Source organism: Oxyura jamaicensis, chromosome 14 (genome assembly GCF_011077185.1).
Source record: "Oxyura jamaicensis isolate SHBP4307 breed ruddy duck chromosome 14, BPBGC_Ojam_1.0, whole genome shotgun sequence".
Classification (NCBI taxonomy): domain Eukaryota; kingdom Metazoa; phylum Chordata; class Aves; order Anseriformes; family Anatidae; genus Oxyura; species Oxyura jamaicensis.
In genome coordinates, this window is record NC_048906.1 from 13,466,695 (window position 1) to 13,490,269 (window position 23,575).

The 23,575-nt window shown below is 44.0% G+C and overlaps 2 protein-coding genes across 5 annotated transcripts in view; both read left to right on the plus strand.

Moving 5' to 3' along the window:
• CRAMP1 (cramped chromatin regulator homolog 1) overlaps positions 1-5,617 on the plus strand; it is a 44,245-nt gene extending 38,628 nt beyond the window's left edge. For 3 of the 4 annotated variants that reach the window (XM_035339419.1, XM_035339421.1, XM_035339420.1), the window contains exon 21: positions 867-5,614. In XM_035339419.1, the coding sequence (XP_035195310.1) occupies positions 867-1,031 (165 nt within the window). In that variant the 3' untranslated portion in view covers positions 1,032-5,614. Of the gene's footprint in view, positions 1-866 lie in introns of all 4 variants that reach the window. The other variant, XR_004754592.1, reaches the window with a different exon arrangement.
• Positions 5,618-7,409: 1,792 nt separating this feature from the next.
• Positions 7,410-17,011, plus strand: JPT2 (Jupiter microtubule associated homolog 2). Its single transcript, XM_035339578.1, has 5 exons — positions 7,410-7,531; positions 11,195-11,343; positions 11,711-11,853; positions 13,771-13,816; positions 14,550-17,011. The coding sequence occupies exons 1-5, from the start codon at positions 7,488-7,490 to the stop codon at positions 14,732-14,734; spliced, it is 567 nt and encodes a 188-aa protein (XP_035195469.1). The 5' UTR covers positions 7,410-7,487; the 3' UTR covers positions 14,735-17,011.
• The last annotated feature ends 6,564 nt before the right edge of the window (positions 17,012-23,575 follow it).

A 23,575-nucleotide genomic window follows, 5' to 3' on the forward strand; every position in this document is an offset into this window, starting at 1 on the left:
AAGCCCGAGTAAGCTGGTCTGTCTTCTTGGTATAAATTCAAGTGTTCTTCTAACATGTGAGAATCTGTTGAGTAGCATGCACACATGTTTGTGTGTGTGTGCGCGTTCAGGGCATGTAATCTCTCTGTGGGTTTGAAGTGACACTGCAGCCCCTGATCGAACTGCCTTCAGAGACACATGGGTTAAGCTGCAATTTTAAGCACACCAGAGCAGCTGCAGTGTTTTGTTGCTGTTGTGGCAGATGCGGGTTTGTGTTGGGTGTATTTAGAGTATCCTTTTAAAGTAGCTCTAATGATGGGAGACATTTGAAAGGCATTTTATTAAGTGTCCTGCAGAATCAAGCTTTATTTACAAGTGCAAGTATTGCATAGAATGCACTACCTGTAATGTTTTTGCATAACACCTCTACTAGGGTACCTTAATGCTGAATTAAGGATGTTCCGGTAAGGTCCATTTGGAATTTATTTATTTGTTTATGTATTTTTTTGAGAGGCTTCCATCTAGCCACAGATAAGAGCTTTTCTCTTACTCAGATCAAGTGAGATAAAGAGCATCTTTCATATGAGGAGGCTGGGACTGAAGGACGAGAGGTGGCGGGCAAAAAATGAAACACGTTGAATTCTATAGGAACTCTTTTATTTTGTGGGAGATTAAATACTGGAACAGGTTGCCCACAGAGGTTGTGGAGTCTCCATCTGTGGAGATATTCAGAAACCAACTGGCCAACAAGGCAGCCTATTGTTGTTGACCTTGATGAGCAGGAGGGTTGGACAAGGTGATCACAAGATCCCCCTTACAACGTAAACAATTCTGTGATTCTGTGAAATTTCCACTGATGTGTAGCTCTTCTGTCATCTTTCTTCTAGGTGGTGGATTCCCAGTTGGCTTGCATGATGAATGAGAACAGCATAGATTACATATCTCGTTTTAATGACCTTGCCCAGGAACTATCGATACCTGAGCCAACCCGCAGGGAAATTCTGTTTGATGGAGGAGGTGGTGGTCCCCCTATTGGGGATCTCTCACAGTGAGTGATTGATACCAGCAGGCTGGTGTAGACTGTTTAGCTTAAGTTGGAGCTTGCAGTGCTGGTTCATGGCAAGGGCCGAACGCAGAGAAGCAGCTGAGGCTCAGTTGTCCCTGTCTTGTGCACTTCTTTCTAAAAGAGAAGCGTTGTCTTCAAGGTCTGAAGAAGTACTTGCAGGTCCCGGAATGTGCAATATACTGGGAACAACAAAACATGGAGGAGTATTATAGGAAATGGGGTCTCCCCTGCATCAGCGATGGAAGATGGCAGGCTTACAAGACAGTCCTGGACTTGTACTTTGGAATGGCCTAGGCAAGAGGCTCAAGCAGGTATTGCCAGAAGCTCGCCGACATGAGTTGTTTCTTGCATAGTACTCGAAATGCCATGATTTGGAATCCACATTGAAGTTGTGGAGGATGAAGGGTGCGGGTAGGTATGGAAACTGTTTTGCATCTTGACATGTCCTAGTTGGCACTCTTTTTATGAATCAAACTGAAGTTTGTTGCACTCTCTTCAAAGACGCTGCAACTCTGTGACGCTTCATTTCTATAGACCCTTCTGTTTCTTTGGCTATGGTTTGTTTGACCGTTCCAGCAGGGGCACATACCTGCTTTTTTGTTTTGTAGGAGAGCTCTGGTTCACCTTACTCCCAGAGTGTGTGGATCCCTAGGGAGTTTCCTCTGTTTTTAAACCCCATCAAATGTCACAATCATCCTTCTGACTGCACTCCACCTTTGAGATTCTTCACCACAGTGCACAGTTCATTCCATGAGTGGGAGAGTGCTTTCCCGCTTTCCCTGAAGAACGGTTGCTTTTCAAGTCAGGAGAAACTGCAAAACAACTTATTGGAATCACTATGAAAGCTTTATCACTATTAGTCTTGGCTGTGCTGGAAACCTGTATATATTGCCATCTTTCTAAAAATAATTAAAAAAAAAAAAAACTGAGAATTTTCCCAGGAGAGGAAATAGGAAAAAATATTGTAATCTATAGATACAAATAATATTTTAATGCTAAAGTTGTTGAAATCCGTCTTGTGTCATGAAAAGGAGGGGTGTCAAGTCAAGCCCTTGCTTAATCCCTTGGTCCTTCCTTGTTTCCTCCTTGTTCTGTGAATTCCAGGTGCTCTGTAGTACCTCAGGGCATCGTTTTTCACTATCGTCACTCCCAGGCACTAATGGATCTGGATCCCCCTCTGGTAAATCCCTATGCATTTAATGGTAGCGTTTTAATATCTGGAAGACACAGATCTGATTCCAGCTGTTTGAAAGGAATTTAAAATTACAGCTGGTTTTCCTTCAGTTCTGCCTTTATGACTCAGGAGACTTTTCCTATTTCCTTTCCTACCAGTCCTGAGAGAGAATACCTTTACTATGCCCCTTTTTTTAAGCACTTGTCTGCTTCTCCAGTGAGAGGATGTCCCTTGGCTATTTTAAGTTGCTCTGAACTTCTCCAAGGGCATAGCCCTGTATAAACCTCAACTTTATATTATTAATAAATAAATAAAACTCCATCTCGATTATCAGGGGTTCATTTTCCCAACTTGCACTATACTTGGTGGATGGAATTCTGCCTGCCTTTAGATGCTTTTCCAAGGCATTTGACTGGGAGTTTCTGCTTGTAACCTTGCTCACGATGCACTGATTGGATTTGCCGATTTCCCAGTCACTTTACCCTGCTTAGGTAGATTTTGTTTTACTGCTACATGGTTTGCCTTATGCTCTTCGTCATTTAAAGAAAATGTCACAAGTTTTCTGATGCACCTTTTGTGTGGCCCAGAGCAACTTCACTGATGTCAATCAAAAAGTACTGAGATGTGTATGACATTCCAGGACCCCACGTGTAAGGTTGCTACATTCGCTGGTATAGGAACCGTAGACCTGTGTAAAAACAGCATTAGTATGAACAGTTGTTCCCAGCAGGGAGTCGAGCTTTTATTACTGGCACGAAGATAGTCATGACTAGAAAAACAAAGAATTTTGTACCTGTGGGCTGACTTTCTGTTCTGTCCACGTCACATGGGATGTTAAGTCCTTTGGTCATTATTTCTCTTTCATTATCCTTACAGCGTGTTGTTTGGTGATGCAATTATCAGGAAATCATGTTAACCTGGAATATAAAAGGCTGAATGATGTCAGGAGAATGAATGCTGAGGAGTATGTGATTCTGAGCATTCACCCTTGGTGTGGAGAGGAGGTCCATTAATCTCAAGTCACTCACCCTAAAACTTCTAAGTTTTACTGAATGTTTTGATTCAGTCTTTCCCAGAGCGTCTCCTCTCGGTTTTGGCTTCTTACATTAGTAATGCTGGTTATCCTATATGCTGTACCTCCAAATCCTTCAGACTTGCAGGACAAAAGTAGAGGACTCCTCATGTAGCTGTGGCTATGGATTACAGGACACACAGGAGGACGTGATGTATTCGAGTATGAAGTACTGTATTAAAAGCTAAAAATCTGAACTCATTCTTAAATTTCAAATACTGAAAGACCAGCTTGATGGTCTCTGATGTATTGAGGTAGCTTGACAAATATTTCATCTTCTCTCCCCATGACGGCAATTAAGTGGATGCCACACTAATTTTGACTTTTAGATTGCCTAGAAGAAGTTCCAGTGTTGCTGCATCATGTGGCAGAGCACTTCATCAAGGTCTGCGAAGAGTTTTGTCGTCTGATACAGGGAGCTGTCAGGGTGCCCCTTCTCAGCCCATTCAGTTGCCAGAGGGGAATAACAGTAATGCAGAAGGAATGTCAGCATAGTGGCTGTTCTTACTGATGCCACAAGATCAAAACATTTTAATGTGCTGAACCATTGCAAGTAGACTTGGGACCACCAAGTAGTAACAAAGTGGAAATGACAGAAGTCAGGCATCAACACTGTAATCAGAAACGTGTTTAGCATCAGTCTCTTAAAAGTTCTGATTACGAAACGGTTCGACATCCTTTCTTGCACCAAATTCTCTTAGCGTGGTCTTGTCGTTTGAGACTTGAAGCTCCTAAACAGGCCTGCCTTCCATGGTTGGTTTCTGATTTCAGAAGTGTAATGCTCTGCAAACTGCATTTTCAGGACAAGGAGGTTTTATCAGGGAAAAACTGGAAAATAACTTAGATCGTTGTGATAACTTGGAATTGATGCAGAATTTGTTACCCTTACTACATGAAAACTCAAACACACATCTAACTCCACCGGTACTAGGTTCGATGTGGATGTGCTTTACATACATAGTGTTAACAGTTTGTGCCTAGGACTGCTAAGGGAAAAATGGGTGGGTGGCTGTGTGTACGTACATACGTTTCTGCGTGCGTATACACATGTATATTGGGAAAAAACAAAATTTGTTTCAAGTTTAATTTTTTCAGCTTCCCCAGCAGAAGTAAGAGGATTCATGTTTGTAACGATGTCAGCTTATCCTAAGCAAACATTCAAGCAAGCTACACTAAAAAAAATAAAATAAAAATCCTACCCCAATTTCAAAGTGAAATGCAACTTTGGTAGTTAATAGCTGCCTGAGACACTGCAAGGCAGTTGGAGAGGACAAATGGACACTAAGAACCTCCAGTTCTAGTACTAATTGCTCTAAGGCTTCAGTTTCTACTAGTTTTATTTGTAAACTTCAGATAGGCTGGCCCCATGTTGGTTTAGCAGCTGTATGTACAATAAGGAAGTTCGGAGTAGTTCAGCAAGGTGAATGGGAGAAAATTCAGTATTCGTTGGCATAATAGTCTGGGTGAAAAGCAGTACTACATCCTAAGGATTAGATCTACCTGTGTGCGCAGTAATAGTGGGTTTTCTTCTGGGTATTGCATCCTGATTAGCCACACAATTCATTTTATCCTTTATCACTAAATCTATTAAGCATAGGAATGACAATTGTTTTTAATATGGCATTGCTAAGCCTTTCCTTGACACCCTTCTTTATGTTTCTAAATTGAATTAAATAGCTTGGATCAAATCTACACTTATAAAAACATCTAATTTACTGACTCCACAGATCCCAGAGTGGAAATTACGTTGCATTTTGTTTTTTACACTCAGACTTTGGATGAATTTATGAGAAAAGTACTGCACTTTTTTGTTGTTGTTTTTTTTGTTTGTTTTGTTTTTTGTTTTGAAGAAAAAACCCTTTCAAACCTTTGAATCTCTTAATTTCACAGCAATTTGTAAATGTTAACTAAGTGAAATCTTGAAACCTTGGCAAGCACTACGGCAATAAGTTATCATTAATTATTGAAACATGATAACTGCTTTAGAGCTTATGGTTCTGGCAGCAAAATTTAATGCTGTTTCTTTTAATAATAGTTAAGCCATATCATCTAAGGTTTCTGGCTTGTTTGAGATGTGAATTTGTTTTATAGATTATAAATATACCTATATAGTGTATGTATAAAGCAGAATGCCTGTCCTTACTGATTATTTTTTGTACCATATTGTAAATTATATTATTTATTCTTTACCAATTTTGGAAAAAGGTGTTTTGGTTATTTAATATAATATACAAAAGCTGTTAAACTTCCTCTGTTTAAATTTCCAATTCAACTTGTAAAGCTGTTTTTATTCTTGTGCATAAATACATACTAATACTTGGTCTAACTCATGTCCAGTGTGTTATTTGCAGTTTATATCCTATCAGGTTTTCCATTTAACTTTCATGTATGTAGTAATGACCCCATTAGAATCCTGGGGATAAAAGCGTATCCATACTGCTAAGCTTTTCAAGGTGAAATTCTGGTTCCAGTGAGCTCAATGCTGTAATTTCCATCATCTCCCATCCCAGAATTGTCATGATTTTCACCATGGGGAGAGAATGTTTTGATTTTTGGGTTGTATAGTTCTTTTTTCTGCCTTCCAGCTTCCATTCCCCGTAGCGTCCCCTAACTGTGAACATAATGAGTCAAAGCAGAGGGCTCTCTGTCCTGAATCTCCTATCTTTGACAGTGGTCACCAATAACAAGTGGGGGGGAAAAAGGCGAAAGGGTATGCGTATCATCTTGATTTTCCCCTGTCCGCACAGACACACACCCCAGCACATCATCGCAACTGCGGATAAGCAGGAGCTTAGATACAAAGTTTTTATTGTGCCATTGTGTTTATATAACCTCTACAGCAAAAAGTTTCCACCCTAAGGCCAAGCAGGCAGGGGAACAGGTTGCCCAGAGAGGTTGTGTGTGCAGTGTCTGTCTTCAGAGCTCTTCAAGACAATTGAATAAAGCCCCGAGGGAACTGACCTGATCGCAAAGCTCACTCACCCTGCTTTGAGAAGATGGTTGGATTAGAGACCTCCTGCAGGTCCTTTCAACCTCAATTATCCTGAATTATGTTCCTAATTTATCTGATTCTTTTTTGTGCATGTTTCAGTTTTTGGTCTGCAACATCCAATGGCAGCTTTAGGTAATTCTGCATTGAGAAAGCACGGCATCGCTAGTCGGTCGAGGGAAGGGATTGTCCCGCTCTGCTCTGCGGTGGTGCGGCCTCACCTCGAGCACTGTGTGCAGTTCTGGGCACGACAGCACAAAAAGGACGTGAAACTGTTGGAGAATGTCCAGAGGAGGGCGATGAAGGTGGTGAAGGGCCTAGAGGGGAAGACGTACGAGGAGCGGCTGAGGGCACTGGGCCTGTGCAGCCTGGAGAAGAGGAGGCTGAGGGGAGGCCTCATCGCGGCCTGCAGCTTCCTCAGGAGGGGAGCGGAGGGGCAGGTGCCGATCTGTTCCCCGTAATCACCAGGGACAGGGCCGAGGGAATGGTGTCAAAGTGAGGCAGAGGAGGTTTAGGCTGGACATCAGGAAGAGGTTCTGCACCGAGAGGGTGGTTGCACACTGGAACAGGCTCCCCAGGGAAGCAGTCACGGCACCAAGCCTGTCGGAGTTTACGAAGCGTTTGGACTGTGCGCTTAGTCACAGGGTCTGATTTTGGGTAGACCTGTGTGGTGCCAGCAGTTGGACTCGATGGTCCCTGTGGGTCCCTTCCACCTCGGGCTATTCCATGATCCCCGAGGGGCGGCGTGCTCGGGGGGAAGGGCCCGAGCGCCCCGAAGCCCGCCCTCAGCAGCGCCCCCCAGCGCCCCCCTCATGCGCCCCGCGGACTGCGACCCCTCAGGCACTGCCACGCGCGGCCGCGCCCGGGGCCGGCCGCCGCCCTCCTGCCCTTTTAAGCCTCCTCCCTCCGCTCTCCCCGCCCTTCCTTCCTCTCATCCAATCCCTCTGCCGGTTCCCCTGACGGACGTGCAGCGCTTCCAATGGGAGGAAGCCAGGACGAGCGACGGCGCGGGTCCTTTTCAATCTTCCCTCCCGCCGTGAGGCTCGCCGGGCAGGCGGGACCCCGAGGGGGCGAGCCGCGTCCGATAGGCGGATCTCCGTGATGGGCAGCCGGAGCAACCAACGGGAGGGCGAGGCGGGGCGAGGCGGCCGGCTCTACCTGCTCCCCGGTGAGGCGCGGCGGAGCGCTGTGGTGCCCGGCTGCTGCCATGTTCCAGGGCCCGGAGGCCGACGCTGCCAAGCCCAGCTCCAGGTGGGGCGGCGGCGGCGGGGGGGAAGCGGCGGGAGCCGCGCGGACGGCGCGGGTCCCCCGGCGGGTCTTTGTTCGGGGCCGGGAGGTGCTGAAGGCGGCGGGGGCGGCCTGAGGGCCGGGTGGCCCTGCCGAGGGCCCTTCCAGCCGCGTCCCGGCACCGTCCGGCAGCCGCCGGGGCCGCGCTGGGCTCGCTTCGCCTCACGGCGCGGGGGCGGCCGGGCTGGAGCGGGGCCCGGCTCCTTCCCCGGGCGGGAGGAGGGAGCGGGGCGGGCCCGGGGCGCTCGCCCAGGGTCCGGCACCGACGCCCGCGTAAGCGGTTTAATTCCCTTCCCCTGATGAAGCCGCCGTGCGTGCTGATGGCTCGGGGTCGGAGCGGTTACGCCGCCTGTGAGGCGATGGCGTGTCTGGGGGAAGGAAGCGTTCAGCAGTCGCGCGGGGCTTTGAGTTTGCCTTTTGTTCTGGTTTTAAGCCGTGGCACGATTTAAAAGTTTTGCTATTGCAAAATAAAACCAAATGGCGCGTTTAGGAGTTGTTGCTGGGAGGACAAAGCAGGGCAGGTTTTCATCATCATGCTGTTGATGTACGCTATAAAAATGACTTGCTTTCATACATCCTCAATTTACCTGGTATACGAGCAGTCTCACAGCTGCTTTGTGGAGCTGGAAACGTTAAATGTTGTCTTAACTGGCAGCCACCTCAGAAATATAATAGCATAATGCACGTCCTCCCCATCAGCGCTGTTGCAAAATACTGCAGAGCTTTCAGCTCAATAGAATTGACCGAACAAAGCTTGCCGCTTCTGTACAAGATGCGGGAGCTATTTAACGAGCAGGGAGTTTGCACTGATCTAACAGCAGAAGCTGGCCTGCAACTTCAGGGGCGTTGCTGGTGTTCCAAGCCTTAGCACCTGCTTTCTGCTCGCCCTTCCCTGGTCAGCCCAGCGTGATGTACGGTGCAACTGTCCTCTGCCTGCCTCGTTGGAGCTCTCCGAAAACCAGGAATTCATTGTTCTGCTTTCAGTTGTATATAATTGTAGATATGTGATTTATATAAGAATATTTATTTACTCCGTGTCTTCAAGTAATGGTTGAGTCTTGGCACCCCTTCCAGAGGTTGGCTGAGAGGTTTAATTAGGGAAGAAAATTCAAATTCAAGGGTGTTTGAGCGTAGCAAAAAAGACCACAAAACCTAATTAAAATTCTTCAAGCCTGCCAGGAGAGAACAAAGCAATTTGTAGAGGCTTTTAAACTTACAGGGTGGGTTCTTAATTTAGCTGTTTGAGATGAATTGACAGAGTTCTAGTCTGTTGGGTGGGAAGAGGCAGATTTAGGTTGCACAGAATATTTTTTATTACCCTTTAAAAGAGAAGAAAAAAACACCACAGCTTCCTGTCCGCTCCCCTACCCCTGAAAGAGAAGAGATCCAAATTTTCTGGCTATGAGGCACAAAAAGTATCACTATGTAAACTGGTACAATAGAAATATAAACTATATTTCTAGACTATAAAGTGTGTGTTGAATTTGTCTGCTTGAGAGAGTCCAGTGCCGAGCCACGAGGATGATTAAGGGAGTGGAGCACCTCCCTTACGGGGAAGGGCTGAGGGAGCTGGGTCTCTTTAGCTTGGAGGAGGCCGAGGGGAGACCTCGTTAATGTTTATAAATATGTAAAGCGTGAGTGTCAGGAGGATGGAGCCAGGCTCTTCTCGATGACATCTAATGATAGGACAAGGAGCGACGGGTGCAAGCTGGAACATAGGAGGTTCCGCTTAAATATGGGAAGAAATTTCTTCATGGTGAGGGTGAGCACTGGAGCAGGCTGCCCAGGGGGTTGTGAGGGCTCCTTTTCTGGAGACATTCAAAACCCGCCTGGACGTGTTCCTGTGTGACCTGATCGAGGTGTTCCTGCTCTCCCAGGGGGGTTGGACTGGATGAGCTTTCAAGGTCCCTTCCAATCCCTACCATGCTGTGATGTCCTTTACTCTGCTGAAGCAGCTCACGCTGGCGTATCAGGTTTGAGCTGTTTCTTGTTGGTAGCATTCACAGAGTAAGTCTTACTACTTGGTGTGGGAGACCTGACCGTCTCACTCCGATCTAGAAGCAAGTGGAACTTGGAAGTATGAGGAGGCAAGCACAGCCTAGAATCTGTGCAGAAACAAAACAACTTCATATTCTCCATGATTTTGGGCTGAAGTGAAGGAGTGCAAAACCCTGTCACGTCTTTGAAACCAGAAGTGGGAAGAGTTTGTTCCTATACTTGTAGGTTATTTTTGGGAGTTCCTGTGAAAGTCTCGGTTCTCTGAATTGGCATTATTTAGAGTTACATGCACTTGGTGTTGCTGTCGGTTGAATGTTTATTTTGTTCTGGAATAATGGGAAGGATGCTAGTAATTGGAAGCTTCAGAAATCGAGGAGGGAAATCCACTTAATATCTGTGGGGTTCCAACATTTTTTCTCCTAGCATCCCCCAGGATGCTAGGAGAAAGGGACGCTGATTGTGCGGGCTTGGAAGGACCTCGCAGCACCTCAAATGATTCTTCCAACTCGCTTGTTGCAGGAGTAGGGTTTTTTACGATGTGTGCTGTGATAAAAATGGGAGGACAACGTAAGACTAATGATTGGTTTTGGATTTATTTTCATGTTTTATTAAGTTTGCTAATTGAATAATCAAGACTTACAATTGTAACTTATAATTGTTCCCAGTGTATTAGAGGAAAGGTGAGCTTCGGTTCCAGATCGGGGTTTCAGCTTAGAAGAGGTGTAATTTAGTTGCTGTATTGCTCAGCTGCTAAGATTTCAGGTAACTGGTCAAGTAGCTATGACTGTGAAGGCTGTTTTTGATACCGAGATGTTAATTGCTTTGCCATGCTTTTTCTGTGAATTCTCCAATTAATTCTATTTACTCTACTCTCAGTTAATGGTTCAGTTCCTTTTCAGGAGAGGGTTTGAAATCCCTTAATGAGGCATACGTATTAACTGGAGACTTACTACTTGATGGCAAGCATGACTTGTAGTAGGTTTTCCAGAAGTTGGTCTAATTCTATTGCAGTCTCCAGTTTTTAATAGGATCCATTTGATATACCTGTGGTATGGAGCTCTACTCTTAATGGTTGTGCATCTTGGCAACTACAAATTCAGCTTCTCACACTTCAATTCGCATTCTAAACTCTCCAGCATCTGGTATGATAACTGATGGTTGAAACTAGCAAGTATTTAGTAGTTTGGAAATACCTGATTTTATTTAAAAGTTGATGTGTTTGAATTACGTCAGATGCAAAATCAATATATGTAATTTAACGCAGTCTGACACTGTCGTGGTTATTTTTAAAATAGCAATCAGGGACATAAGTATTTTTGTGTTGTGTCTGGAAGACCACAGATAGCACAGACATTCGTTCTGGTAGCACTGCTGTGACCATTCCAAGTAATAGTAGGTAACAATCAAGCTGACTGACTAGGAGGCTGGTAATATTTTGAGAATATTTTATTAGGGCGTCTTCTCAAAAGTAGGTGCTTCACGGACTTAACAGATTTACCTGAAGTAAGTTCAGATCAGAACAGTCAATCGTAACATACAAGGGGGATTGCGAAGGGGGCATTAAATATGTTGAACGTTGTACATTTGAAACACACTTCCATCTCTTGCTTCTCTCGTTCTGTGATGTAGGGTATTGAAGCCTCCTGGAGGAGGGTCTAGTAATCTCTTTGGGAGTACAGAAGAAGTTTCTTCTTCCAGCAGGCCACACCGGATGGCATCTAATATCTTTGGAGCATCAGAAGAACCGCAAAATATTCCAAAAAGAACAAACCCTCCAGGTGAGTGCAGCCTCTTCTTGGACAATGATTGGGCTCTGAATTGCAAAGCAGAAGTGGTTTCACGTTACTGTTGTCCAACAATATTTATCTTTTTATGTTTCTTTATAAAATGAGTAAATTTTGTAAAATGGGCGCCTAGGAAATGATGAAGCTGCTTCTGTTCTAGAGTTCTATCATCAGTTAGCTGCAATGAGTACAGCTGTGAATCTGAGACTCTGTTGAGTTCTTGTAACGAGGGATTTCAACCAATATCTTCAGGCAAGGTATATCTAGATAGCAGGGGTCTAGAAGTCTGATTTCCTGCAATTTTTTGATACAATGTGCTAAATATAAGTCATCTGGAAAAAATGTAACAATTGCCTTTCAGGGGGAAAAGAAAGTGGTATTTTTGAAGATTCTGGTACTGCTCAGCCTCGTCCGCGTATGAATCCACCTGGTGGGAAGACAAGTGACATCTTTGGGTCTCCAGTATCTACCAGTGTTGTGCGAGCACACCCAAACAAGCCTAAGGTATTTGTACATTTTTCACTGTTGAGTCGAGAAGCTCAGTGAGTCATCTTACAGTCTTGTTACCAACATGGCAATGCCTGCGTTTTTTTTAAATGACAAACCTAAATTATGAATGGGGTGATCTCAAATTAGGCAGTGATTCCTGAAATCTTTTCATAGATTATCATCTTTGGTATATTGATTCCCATTATGCCCTGTAGTTTGTGGTAAAACTGTTAGTTACACTGCAGATATGTGTTTTTTTAAAGTGCTTTAGAATCCTTTGGTCATCTTATAAAAGTGAGGTACAGATGGAGTTCTGGGCACACAGCCAAGAGGTGTTTTAAGATGGGTGGAAGATTGCTCTGCATTCTGCAGTTTGGCAGAGGTAATGTTGACACCCACTCTGGAACACCAGCGTACAGCAGTGAACTACAGTCATAATCGTCCTGTGACCTTGCTGTTGTCTTCACCTCCCTCAAATATACACATCGACATTCAACATGAAAGAACTTCAGCAGGAGACAATTAAGCTTCAGTGATCAACACTGATGATCACCCTTGAGTTTCAGGTCTAGCGTGTAATTGATTTTGTGATGTCAGACAAGCGTATCTTACTGTGTCGGTTATCACTTGTTGGTCTTACAGCTGGGATAGTACGAGTTGGAAAGGCTTGTCGTTGTGACCAAATCTGGCTTTGGAAAAAAAGGAGGAAACGTTCCCAGTTAGGTTCCGTTGATTTGTCTGTTCAAAAGCCCTGTGCTTGGATTTATAACTGTTGTCTTAGGCTAGGTAGATACTGTTAAAGGAGAAATTGCCATGTTGGCGGTGTTTTTTCACATGCGAGGTACCATGGAAACCTAGCATCCTATGAAATGCAGCTGACACTCTTTATGCTGAAGAAATAGCAATAGTCTCATTTTTCTTGGAACCTTAGGAAGAAAAGATTGCACAAATTTAACTTTTTTTTTCAGTTTTCCCTCCTAAATTTGAAGGTGTGGGTAGTGGGCTTTTGCCTAACTTTTTATGCATGCTCCCAAGTTTACTTGGGAGGGGTTGAGTCATAAGAAAAGGGGGGGGGAAGGCTTTGGAAGCGAGGTTTTGTTGGGAGTAGCCCTGTTGGAGTAGGGAAGGGCTTTTTGTTTTCTGTACCCCTTTATGGGGCTGGTCTCTTTTTTCTTTTTGTAATGTAAGATTTTAATTCCTGTGATTTCCTGACTAAAGGGAGGACAAAACTCTGGAAACTCCTGAATTTAACTAGAGCATTAGGATTGCAGGAGATGCAGGGATGGAAAGGAGGTAGCATATTTGCAACAATTACTGCAAGTTGAATTTTGTGGGTGGGGAAAACATGAAAGCTTTTCTGAATTACTGTTTTGTATTTCTGATAATTAACATTATTGGGAAAGTGGCTTTGAAAGGCTTTGTTAATTTCCTCACTGGTTGGCTCGCTATTGCTGCTCACCTACAACAGTAATTGCCAAATGTCAATTTGGGTGCTGAAGGGCTGCTTGTGTTCTAGTTGTTCTAAGTTGTTTTAGCTTCTCTTGGATGGTATCATGTACTTGTCAAGAATGATTCCATGCCTTTGGACTGAACTGCTTATCACAGATAAAGTTTTAAGTATCTAATGAATTAACATAGCGTGTTCATCTGTTTCAATGAATTGTCTGAGGTGTGCACCTGGGTGTAATGTAGGAGTCCACTAGTAGAACTGAACTCTAGAAGTTCTTTTGAGATTATGAAGCGCTGGAGGGGGATGAAGGGCTGAAGAGTGCAGAAGTGATGAATGTGCAGAAGAGTGTCTGCAGCTGTCAGCTTTTACCATAATAAATGTATGAACTTTGATAAGAAACAAAGGAAAAACTAAAAGATCTTGTGACAGAGTTACTGTTTGAGAATGGTGATATACTAAGCCAGTTTTTGGTTTTGTTGCAGGATCACATTGTCTTGAAGGAAGATGAAACGCCAAAGAAGCCAGAAGGTCAGCAACAGAAACTCTCTGCTGTTCTTGAGAAGACATGATCTAAGGAACAGTTTCTTATGCTTTCCTCTTAAAAACATAAAACTAAAGCTAAAGTTTAGCATTATATAACAGAGGATTTCCTTCTCTTAGTCAGAAACTGAATCACATAACTTCATGGAAATTGTTCTCTTCCCCTTACTGAGGAGAACACCCCATGCACAAGCCTTGATAATGTGCATACACCTTGCACATATACTTTGCTTGATAGGTAGGATGTTCTTCTATATATACAGATTCCATGTGTATCTGTCAGATTGCTTCCTTGAAGTGTGTAGTCTTGGCCTTCTCTAGCTGTAAGTAACAAGTAGCTGACTGCCAAAATGTATTATGTACTCTGCTAATTACTGTTAGAGAATGATGGGAGCACTGCTTTCAAGCAGTGTGAAAGGATTGATTGGTGAATCTCTTAATTGCCTGGCACCGCCAAAGTAATTCCGAAGGTACGTTGCTTTGCCTACGTGTCTTTCTTAGAAAGATTGCTGAAGCAAGAAAGTAGTTGTTACCAAAGTGAAATTCTTCTTCAGTACTTGTTTCTTTCAGGAAAAAACGGATAGGTATAAACTATATCCTTAGCGTACTGTGGATGGGAGGCATGGGGAAAAAATGCAGCCTAGTCAAGACGACATGTGCAAAAAATGTTTTGTTCGCTACAGTCTGCTAGTTGGTCTAATCTTTTTTTCTTATTGTTCAGCTGCAGAAAACAACAAACCACACCTGGAAGATGGTGGTGAGAAAAAAGATCTGGGCAAAGAGGAGCGATGCAAGGAGCCAGAACCCAAGATAGACAATCACGAGCCCAGATTAGGGCCAAGGCCACGCTCGCACAACAAAGTTCTCAATCCCCCAGGCGGAAAATCCAGCATTGCGTTCTATTAGGGTCATCTGTTCGCTTTCACTAACGGAGTCTGCACAGAAAGTCTTGTCTGTGGTTGTGAGGTCAGTTTATGGACTATTGTTGTGGATAGGTTCTTAGGCAGATGGATGAGGGTTATGCCAAAGTGTGTGGAAAGGCAACCTGATGATTTGGGGAGGGAGGGCTGGGGAGGGTAAGGGTGCCCTGCAGAAGACATGAGTATGGACTGCCTGCCTGGGTGGGTGGCAGAGGGGGACATTAGTGTAACTTTGTGAAAGAGCAGTGCTACTTTGTGATGAGTTCATCAGGCCCTTAGGTTCTTAGCTTGCCAGTGGCTCAGGACACTCCTGTGGAGTCAGGCTTTTCCATACAGTCAACGTGTAAAACATTGTGAATGGGCAGGGACCCAGGGGTCACATCTGGAATATTCTGAAGCACAGCAGGTAGGCTGTGCTTTTCTCTAGGCAACAGGAAACAGATTCACAGTATGAGTTGACCTGCAGTCACTTTAATGTAAATACGTTCAACTGGAACAACTAGTGCTACTGTGTTCTTGAGTGTCTGTAGTCTTTGGTTCTCTTTTTCTCCTTTCTTGCTGAACAGCACGTTTGCAGATACAAGGACAAAACATGCAGAAAGTCTTTTATACTCTCATAAATCATCATATGTTAATAAGTATCTTAGCGTTCCCCTCCTCAGAATATTCAGGCGTTTCTGCTGCCCTCAGTAATCTGCTGGTTACTCTGACGAGCTCTTGGTGAAGGGTAATACCAGTCCAATGTGCTGTTTTGTGTAGGTGCTTCTAGGAGACCTTAAAAGCATCTTGGGTGAGTGCTTGCACACTTTCTGGAAAAGATGTTGGTGCAAACAATAACCTCATGGTATCCTTTGAGGAGAAGCAACCTATGATGTACAGTTAATGTGGAAAATATACTGAGATGTCTAGCCGGCCAGCTTTGATAACCCAACCTATGTAGAAATGCCTTAGTTTCTGCAACAGTTATTTACTTTGTACACTGCGGAAACCAGGACTGTTCTGTTGTCTTTACCACAGTGCATTTTTTTTGTTTGTCTGTGCTGACTCTGTTAGTGAATTCTCTTGTCTTTGGTCAGCCTTAGATTTGCCTTTGACTGACTCAGATTTCTGCTGGTAAGGGGGAAAAGCTACTTGGATTCTCCCCATACCACAGCTGTAGTTGTTCTGAGACATACTGTAGATTATCCTAGTTGGAGAAACAAAGACTTTAGCAATACAAACCTTTTGATCATGCTGGCTATCTTAAATCATATTTGGAAGATGTGCTTTTCTTTCTTTTGCAGAAGCATACGCTGGGGAGGGCTGCTCACATCATTGATTCTCTGAATTAGTTGCCAAAACTCTGAACATGAACGCTGAATGCTAACATCAGTTGCTTAGATGGCTCAGTGAATTTAGTAGTGATTTTTAAATTTGACATTCAAAACAGGAGTTGTTCAGGTACACCAAAGAACAAGTGGCCTTATCTGTGTATATTCACTGCTGTACTAGCCCAGGTTCCCTCATAACTGCTGCTGTTTAGAGGGGACTATCTCTGGGTCAGGTGCTAAAAATTCTGTCATTACGGTGCTTATTAGACTGTTCTGTTCAGTATGTGTCAGAAGTGGTGGATGACTGCTTGAAGACTTAGTTGCCTTTTCAGATTGTGAAAATGAAATGTATGGGAAGTGCTAAGGATAGAAATAATCATGGAAAGCAGGAATTACAATGCCTTTGTACCTCTCAGATTTCAGACTCCCTATTATTTTGCCCCCCTGGGAGAACAACACAGGAATTGTAATTTCAAAAATTTCAACCCTGTATTCAATTTGTGTTACCTCTAAACATGTATTTCCTAGCAGCTTTTCTAGAGTCTGTGCTGTCTTGCCTCTGGTTGAGTCTGATACTTCTGCTTCAATATCTTGTTCTACTTTACAGGCTTTTAAGTGGTTACCAGGTAGAAAAGTCAACCAGAAGTTGCTTTCTGCATTGAAAGGTCTGGTGTAATTGGTACAGTCTTTAATACTGACAGCTTAGGCTTGGCATCTTTTACTGCATTGTCTACAGTGCCTGTCTTTTAAACAAGCTTCCAACAAGGCCTTAAATTGGTTAAACTGTGTTTATTTTGTTCATTTTTTGTGTTGTTTTTTTTTTTCCCTTTGGAATTTAAACTGTTTTCAGTTCATCAAGTAAATTTGATAACATTTCTCTGCCACAGAAGGGTATTGGAAATCAGATGATTAATCATGCACTTCTCAATAAACCTCTGTATTTTGCTACATCACTGTGTGCTGTAGATGTCTGCTCTTATAAATTAATTGGTGGTCTAGTTCAGTGTAGATAACACTGAATTTTGTTATCTGAAACTGGACAAATTACACAAATGTTTTCAGGTCTTATGTAGTGGAGAGTATTCTTTGGAAACGTGATGTCCTGCCTGAGGCTGCTCACGAGAAAGCACATCTTTGGAGTTAAGGGACAGCAGCAAGGGTGGGCTGTTCAGATCACTGCACGTTCCACGTCCTGCATGATGCAGGAATACTGTTGTGCTCTTCAACAATATTGTCAATAGGCTTGAATATTCACGTTTTCAATATTTAAATGTCTTGTGCAATAATGTAACTCCCCTTAAGCAGGGATGCTCTTCATGTGGAGAAGTTGTATCCCCACTTCTACACTTCCACTGAGTAGAACTCTCCTCTTACGCCATATTATCTCTGCCAACGGAATGGAGCCAGCTGTAACTCCAGTTCCTGGTGAGTTGGACACGCTGTCCTCTCAGCCAGCTTCTTTTAAGTCTGATGACTTTATGCCATAAGTTACAGACTGTAACCCTACAGAGCCTCTCACCTACCACTTGCTTCTAGTCATTCTGATCCGCACTGAGAGTTTTGCTGCTTGTGGTTAAGAGCTCTCTCAAGCATGCACAATGCTTTGGACAGCATCTGCTTAGTGTGAGAACCTGTGAATGTCCTTGATACCTACCGCATTAGTAACAAGGGATTGTCTTTGTATTGTAGACAATACAATAGTTTCAATTTGCAACTACACATTTCCATTGCTTTGCCCCTAAATTGGGAATTTGAAGCTGAAACATGGTAGAACGTTATCCAGGTTACTGGCTTATGTTTGGAAGAAAAATTAAGGTATCTGTTGTACCAAGCTTGGAAAGTGGTTAAAGGATTACTTGCATGTTTTGACAAGTAGTGTCAAACTAGAGAAAACAATTCTAGGCATTGCTGCTTAGTTCCTAAATGCATCACTGTGTCTGTACAGTACAAGAAGATATTCTAACAAACAGCTCAGCTGCATTGTGTAATTGCTAATTATGTAATTGCTAATCCCCGTGAAAATGATTAATCCAGATGAGCGCATATTTTCCACTGTTAAGACTGATTTATATGCCCTCTGTTTTAAGCAAGCATTGTCTGATCCTGTCCTGTTACATCGCTGCATAACCTTTGATAAACAAAAGCGTAGTTTGTGCTATTGATAAGGAAGATTGCCCTCTATTGGTGTTTTAAATAAGTAGCATTATGGCTTTTTTTTGTTTTTGAAGTATTTATAGGCATTAATCATACTCGGAATATCTAAAGTACGTTCTTGGGGCTTGTCTAGTGAGAGCACGTGTAAAGTAGTGTTGTATGGATTCAAATATTTAAGCACTAAAAATGAGTAACTGTTGTGAAATGTTCCTTGCTAATTCCAGGATTACTGAAAATTTCTAGCAGCTGATAGTTGTATAACATCCTGGTGCATGGATGTCCACGTACCTTAGCTATCCATGTGACTGCATGATGGAGAAGAGTTTGTTTGCCTGTTAAAGTGAGGGCTGTACTCAATTGGCACTAGGATCTTCATAGTTTGGGAATGAACTGACCACCTAGCATTTCGCTCAAGTCCTTTGACTTACCTCCTGTGGAACTTCTGCTTGAAGCTCTGCTGAAGTTCTGTATCACTTCCCTTAGTCAAGGTGAAGGTTTAGAATGTCGAGGCTAGGGTTTTGCATTTATTTGTTAATATTTCTTGGAGGAATAAAGTAGGGTCATAAGCAAGATAGTAAGCTGTACTACACCACAGGAAGCAATAGGATACCGAGTCTGTCTTTCCCTTCTTTCAAGCTGCAACTCAGCTGCTCAACAGTAGCTGCAAACAAGAAGCAGGAAAACAGGCAAAGTGAAGGTGGCTTTCTAGTCATCAGTGGAGTAATTAGTGAAAAGAGCAGTTAAACAGGAGCGACAGGAAGCTGCTGATGTACTCTAATAGAGATGAGCAGGTACTCCTTTCTTGTTCTCTACCTCCTTACTGTAGTTATGCCAGCTTCAAGTCTTACTAGTCTGAGCAGGAAGACGTGAACAGTCTCTTAGGATCAACTGCTCTCTGTGAGAGGCTCTAACAGAAGCCTCCCAGCCCAAAGATGGTGCAACAGACATAAGGGCCACTAGAAATCTCCCCCCCCCTTTTTTTTTTTTTAAGATTACATGAAAGGGTTTATAAGAGCATTTGTCAGTAATCGTTGTAAAATGGCATCTACAAAGACCTCTGCAACCAGCAGTTGTCATGTTACAGGCTGTGATGCACAAGTACATAGGAAAGCTTCACAGTGAAACCTAGTAGGCAGTGGGACTTCCAGGGCTACATCTTCAGAAGAACTGCTGACCAGCAGCAGGTTTTAAGGAAGCTGTGTCGCAACTGTTCATCAAAACAGAAGAGGAAAACTGTAGTAACTGGGAAGTAGATAATGTGATGGAAAACAGATTGGCGTGGTTTTGACCTTCTTCATGGGAACTGAATGCCGGACTTCCAGTGGCTATTCCAGCACTCATTACAAGAGCAACTCCCCGGAGTTTGTGGTATATAAACTGAGACAGCTTGACTTCCTGTCAGCCAGGCTGATTTGACTGATGGTCATCGCTTTTATGTAAGGTGTTGGTAGTATCTGACACAAAACCAGCTTTTCTGAACACGTCTTCTCTAGACAAGCCTCCAGCTTGAGTATATGCTGCATGTGTTTTTTAATAATGACATTTGGAAAAATACCATTAAATTATTGCAGTTGGAAATAAATGAAACAGCAGGATTTGAGCACTGAAGAACAGTACAGTGTTGAGAAATATTCAAATTCTAGCAAGAGTCTGGCTTAGCAGCTGAGTGAAAAGACTGTAGTTGGACATCAGGGATAAATCACTGAAGCTTGCTTAAAACCTTTAAACAGCAGTGCTAGTTTTCTGCAGTATTATCAGAGTAAAAGAACAAGTACTTGATAGTGCTTAATCATTGAAAAACAGGTATTATTCTGAGGAGAGGACAGATGAAATATTTCTTTGTGTACAAAGTAAGCAACATGTTCACAAGTACTTCCTTGACTTTTGAAGCCTTAAATTCACAGGCCTTGATCCTCATGGGGGACTTTACTACCTTGATATTGACTGGAAGGGTACTACTGCAGCACTCAAGCACAAGATCTCAAATCTAGGAGATTAATAGTGTGCATGGATGACAGCTTCTGGGCACAGGTGACTGAGGAGCCAACAATAAAATGTGCTCTCTTGGACCTGATACTTACAAGCAGGGGAGAACTGGTCAGGGAGGTGATGCTTGTAAGCAGCCTTGAGTGCAGTGACCATGAGATTGTGAAGCTCAGGATTCTACGAGGTGGCAGCAGGGCAAAAAAAGTAGGGCCACAACCCTGGATTTCAGGTGAACGGATTTCAACCTCTTTGAAGATCCTCCTGGAAGAATCCCTTGGGATACAGTCCTAGAGGGATGAGTAGTCCAGGAGAGCTGGCTGATATTCAAGGATCACTTCCTCCAAGTTCAATAAGGGTCCGTACCAACAAACAAGAGATCAAGCAAAGGCAGCAGAAAGCCTTGAATGAGAAAGAACATCTTCACTGGGCTCAGACAAGAAAAAAGCATAAGAGGTGGTAGCAGAGGCAGGTGGCTTGGCTTTCCTAATCTCTCAGACAGTAATTCTGTACTCCCAAGTCCCATGTGGAATTGATTCTAGCAAGGGATGTGAAGGGCAACTCTAAAAGCTTCTACAAGTACATAAACAATAAAAGGAAGATGAGGGAAGATATGGGCCAGCTGCTGAATGGCAGACCTGGTGAGAAAGGACATAAAAGAGGCCGAGGTTCTGAGTGCCTGCCTTGCATCAGTCTTTACCAGTAAGACTGGTTTTCAGGAATCCCATGCCCCTGAAACCTGAGGGAAAGCTGCTCCTCCTTGGACTTGTGTTCCAGGCCCTTCACCAGCTTCGTAGCCCTTCTCTGGACATGCTCCAGGGCCTTGATGTCCTGGTACTGAGGGGCCCACTTGAGATGCAGCCTCACCAGAGCAGAGCACAGGGGGACGATCACCTCCCCGGCCCTGCTGGCTGCACTGTTCCTGATACAAGCCAGGATGCTGTTGGCCACCTGGGCACACTGCCAGCTCATGTTCAGGTGAGTGTTGACTTACACCCCCAGATCCTTTTCCTCTGCACAGCTTTCCAGCCATTCCCCCAGGCCTGTAGGGCAACCCCAAGCATGGGGTTGTTGTGGCCAAAGCGCAGGACCCAACACAGCCATGCTGAACCTCTTCCCATTGGCCTCTGCCCACCGACCCATCCTGTCCAGGTCTCTCTGTGGGACCTTCCTACCCTCCTGCAGATCGACACTTCCCCCCCAACTTGCTGTTGTCTGCAAACTTACTGAGGGTGCACTCAATTCCCTCATCCAAATCATCAACAATATACATAAATACCTGCTGGGAGGCAGTGAAGAAGGAGGCGCCAGAGTCTTCTCAGGCCAAGAGGCAGTGTGCAAAAAAAACAACATGAAATTCCATCTGAACACAAGGAACCTTTTTCTTTTTTTTTTTTTTTTTTTTTTTTAAAAAAAAAGCTGCTCAAACATAGGAACAGGTTGCCCAGCAGAAGTAGAGCCTCCATCTGTGGGAATACTCAACTTAAGAAAATTTTGCTTTAATGTGTGGGTTTCTCTTGTGACCACCACTTAGACCGGATGTTGTCAGTGGCTAAATTGCCCTTAGTCTACCAGTGCTTATATTAAATGCAACTTAAAGAGAACTTTTTTTTAAAGGATTTGTAACTTATTGAAGGCATTCATTTCAGCATTTCTTACATTGGCTGTGTTAAAGTTTACTTCATTCTTGAAGCATCCTTTGTGCTTTTGTAAACACTTTGTGAGTGTTTGAGTTTTGCATGGTGGAAAGGGTAATTGGCTGAGTAACACAGCCCTTAGCGTTCCTAAGAGCACGCTGCTTTAAAGGACAGAATTTTGGATCAAAACCTTTTATGCTTCTGTGGGCAAATGAATAGGCACTGCTTGCGGAAGCATTGCTGTAAGGTAAAATTCCATTAAGCTATGCTTGTATACAAAACCTAATCCCTTTGATTTACCTGGTCATCTACCTCCTGCCTAAAGAATAATGACGGTGTTACTTTGGATATCTGATTTGTAAATGATGCATGCTAATGCAGAGCAGTAAGTAAAGCAGGCCTTCCAAGGTACCTGGTTTAGCAAGTTGGGATACACAGAACCTAATGGCTCACGATCAAGCTTCAGCTCTTACTGTAGTGTAGTTCTTAAGGTGCCCAACGGAGGTCTCTACACGCTGGCTGTGTATCAGTGCCTGGGAACCACGTGGCAGCCATGTTCCGTTTGTGTGCCAGATACAAGAAAGTGGAAATGTTCTGTTTCTGTAGATAGTTTCCTCCGTGATTCCCTTTAAAGATAGGCAGGCTAAAAGTTCTCAGACTGCTCAGGTTCAGTTGACAGCCTTTTGTTTCTCATTTCATCATCAAGGAGTGATGTGGTGTCTGCAGGGTCTCTGTTGTCCTGCTCCACAGGTGCTCCCTTTCTTCTTCTGTTCAGTGTCTCACCCTAGAAATTCAGAGAAGGAATTAGTACAGGAAGGACAATATACTCTTCATTACATGTGTTGTGGTTTAACCTAGCAGGCAGCTAAGCAGCACACAGCTCTTTGCTTCACACACACCCAATCTCCCCCCCTGCTGTGGGATGGGGGAGAAAATTGGGGTGGGGGGGGTGTAAAATCTCATGGGTTGAGATAAAGACAGTTTAATGGGAGAGAAAAGGAAGGGGAATAATAATAGTAATGATAATAACAACAAAATGTAAAAAAAACAAGTGATGCACAATGCAATTGCTCACCACCCGCTGACCGATGCCCAGCCCATCCCCCAGCAGCCAGTCCCCTCACCCCAGCCCCCCCCACATTAATTGTTCAGCATGACCCCAGATGGTACGGAATACCCCTTTGGCCAGGTGGGGTCAGCTGTCCTGGGTCTGTCCCCTCCCAGCTCCTGCTGCACCCCCAGCCTGCCCGCTGGCAGGACGCAGCGAGGAGCTGAAAAGTCCTTGGCTTGGTGTAAGCACTGCTCTGCAACAACTAAAACATCAGGGTGGTATCAGCACTCTTCTCATCCTAAATCCCAAACCCAGCACCCTACCAGCTACCAGGAGGAAAATTTACTCTCTCCTAGCCAAAACCAGGACAGCACTTCTGTTTCCAACCACCAGTGGAGAGCTGGGTAGATGTCTACCTGCTCTTGAGGAAGCCTTGCAACACTGCCTCCCGTTAGCTCCTGCAAGAGAAGCTGCTGACGGCTGGCCTGGATGAGCAGCCATTAGGGTGCGCTAATTAATAACTGAGCCTCGGAGCGGCTGCCCCCAGAGGCCGGTGATGTCAGAAGCTGTGGTGGTTTTACTCAGGTGGGCAGCCGAGTTCCACCATGGCTGCTCAGAAAATATGACCCAAAGAGCTCAAGGTTTGAGATCAGGATGATAGAATTAAAGGGAAAACGGGGGGGGGGGGGGGG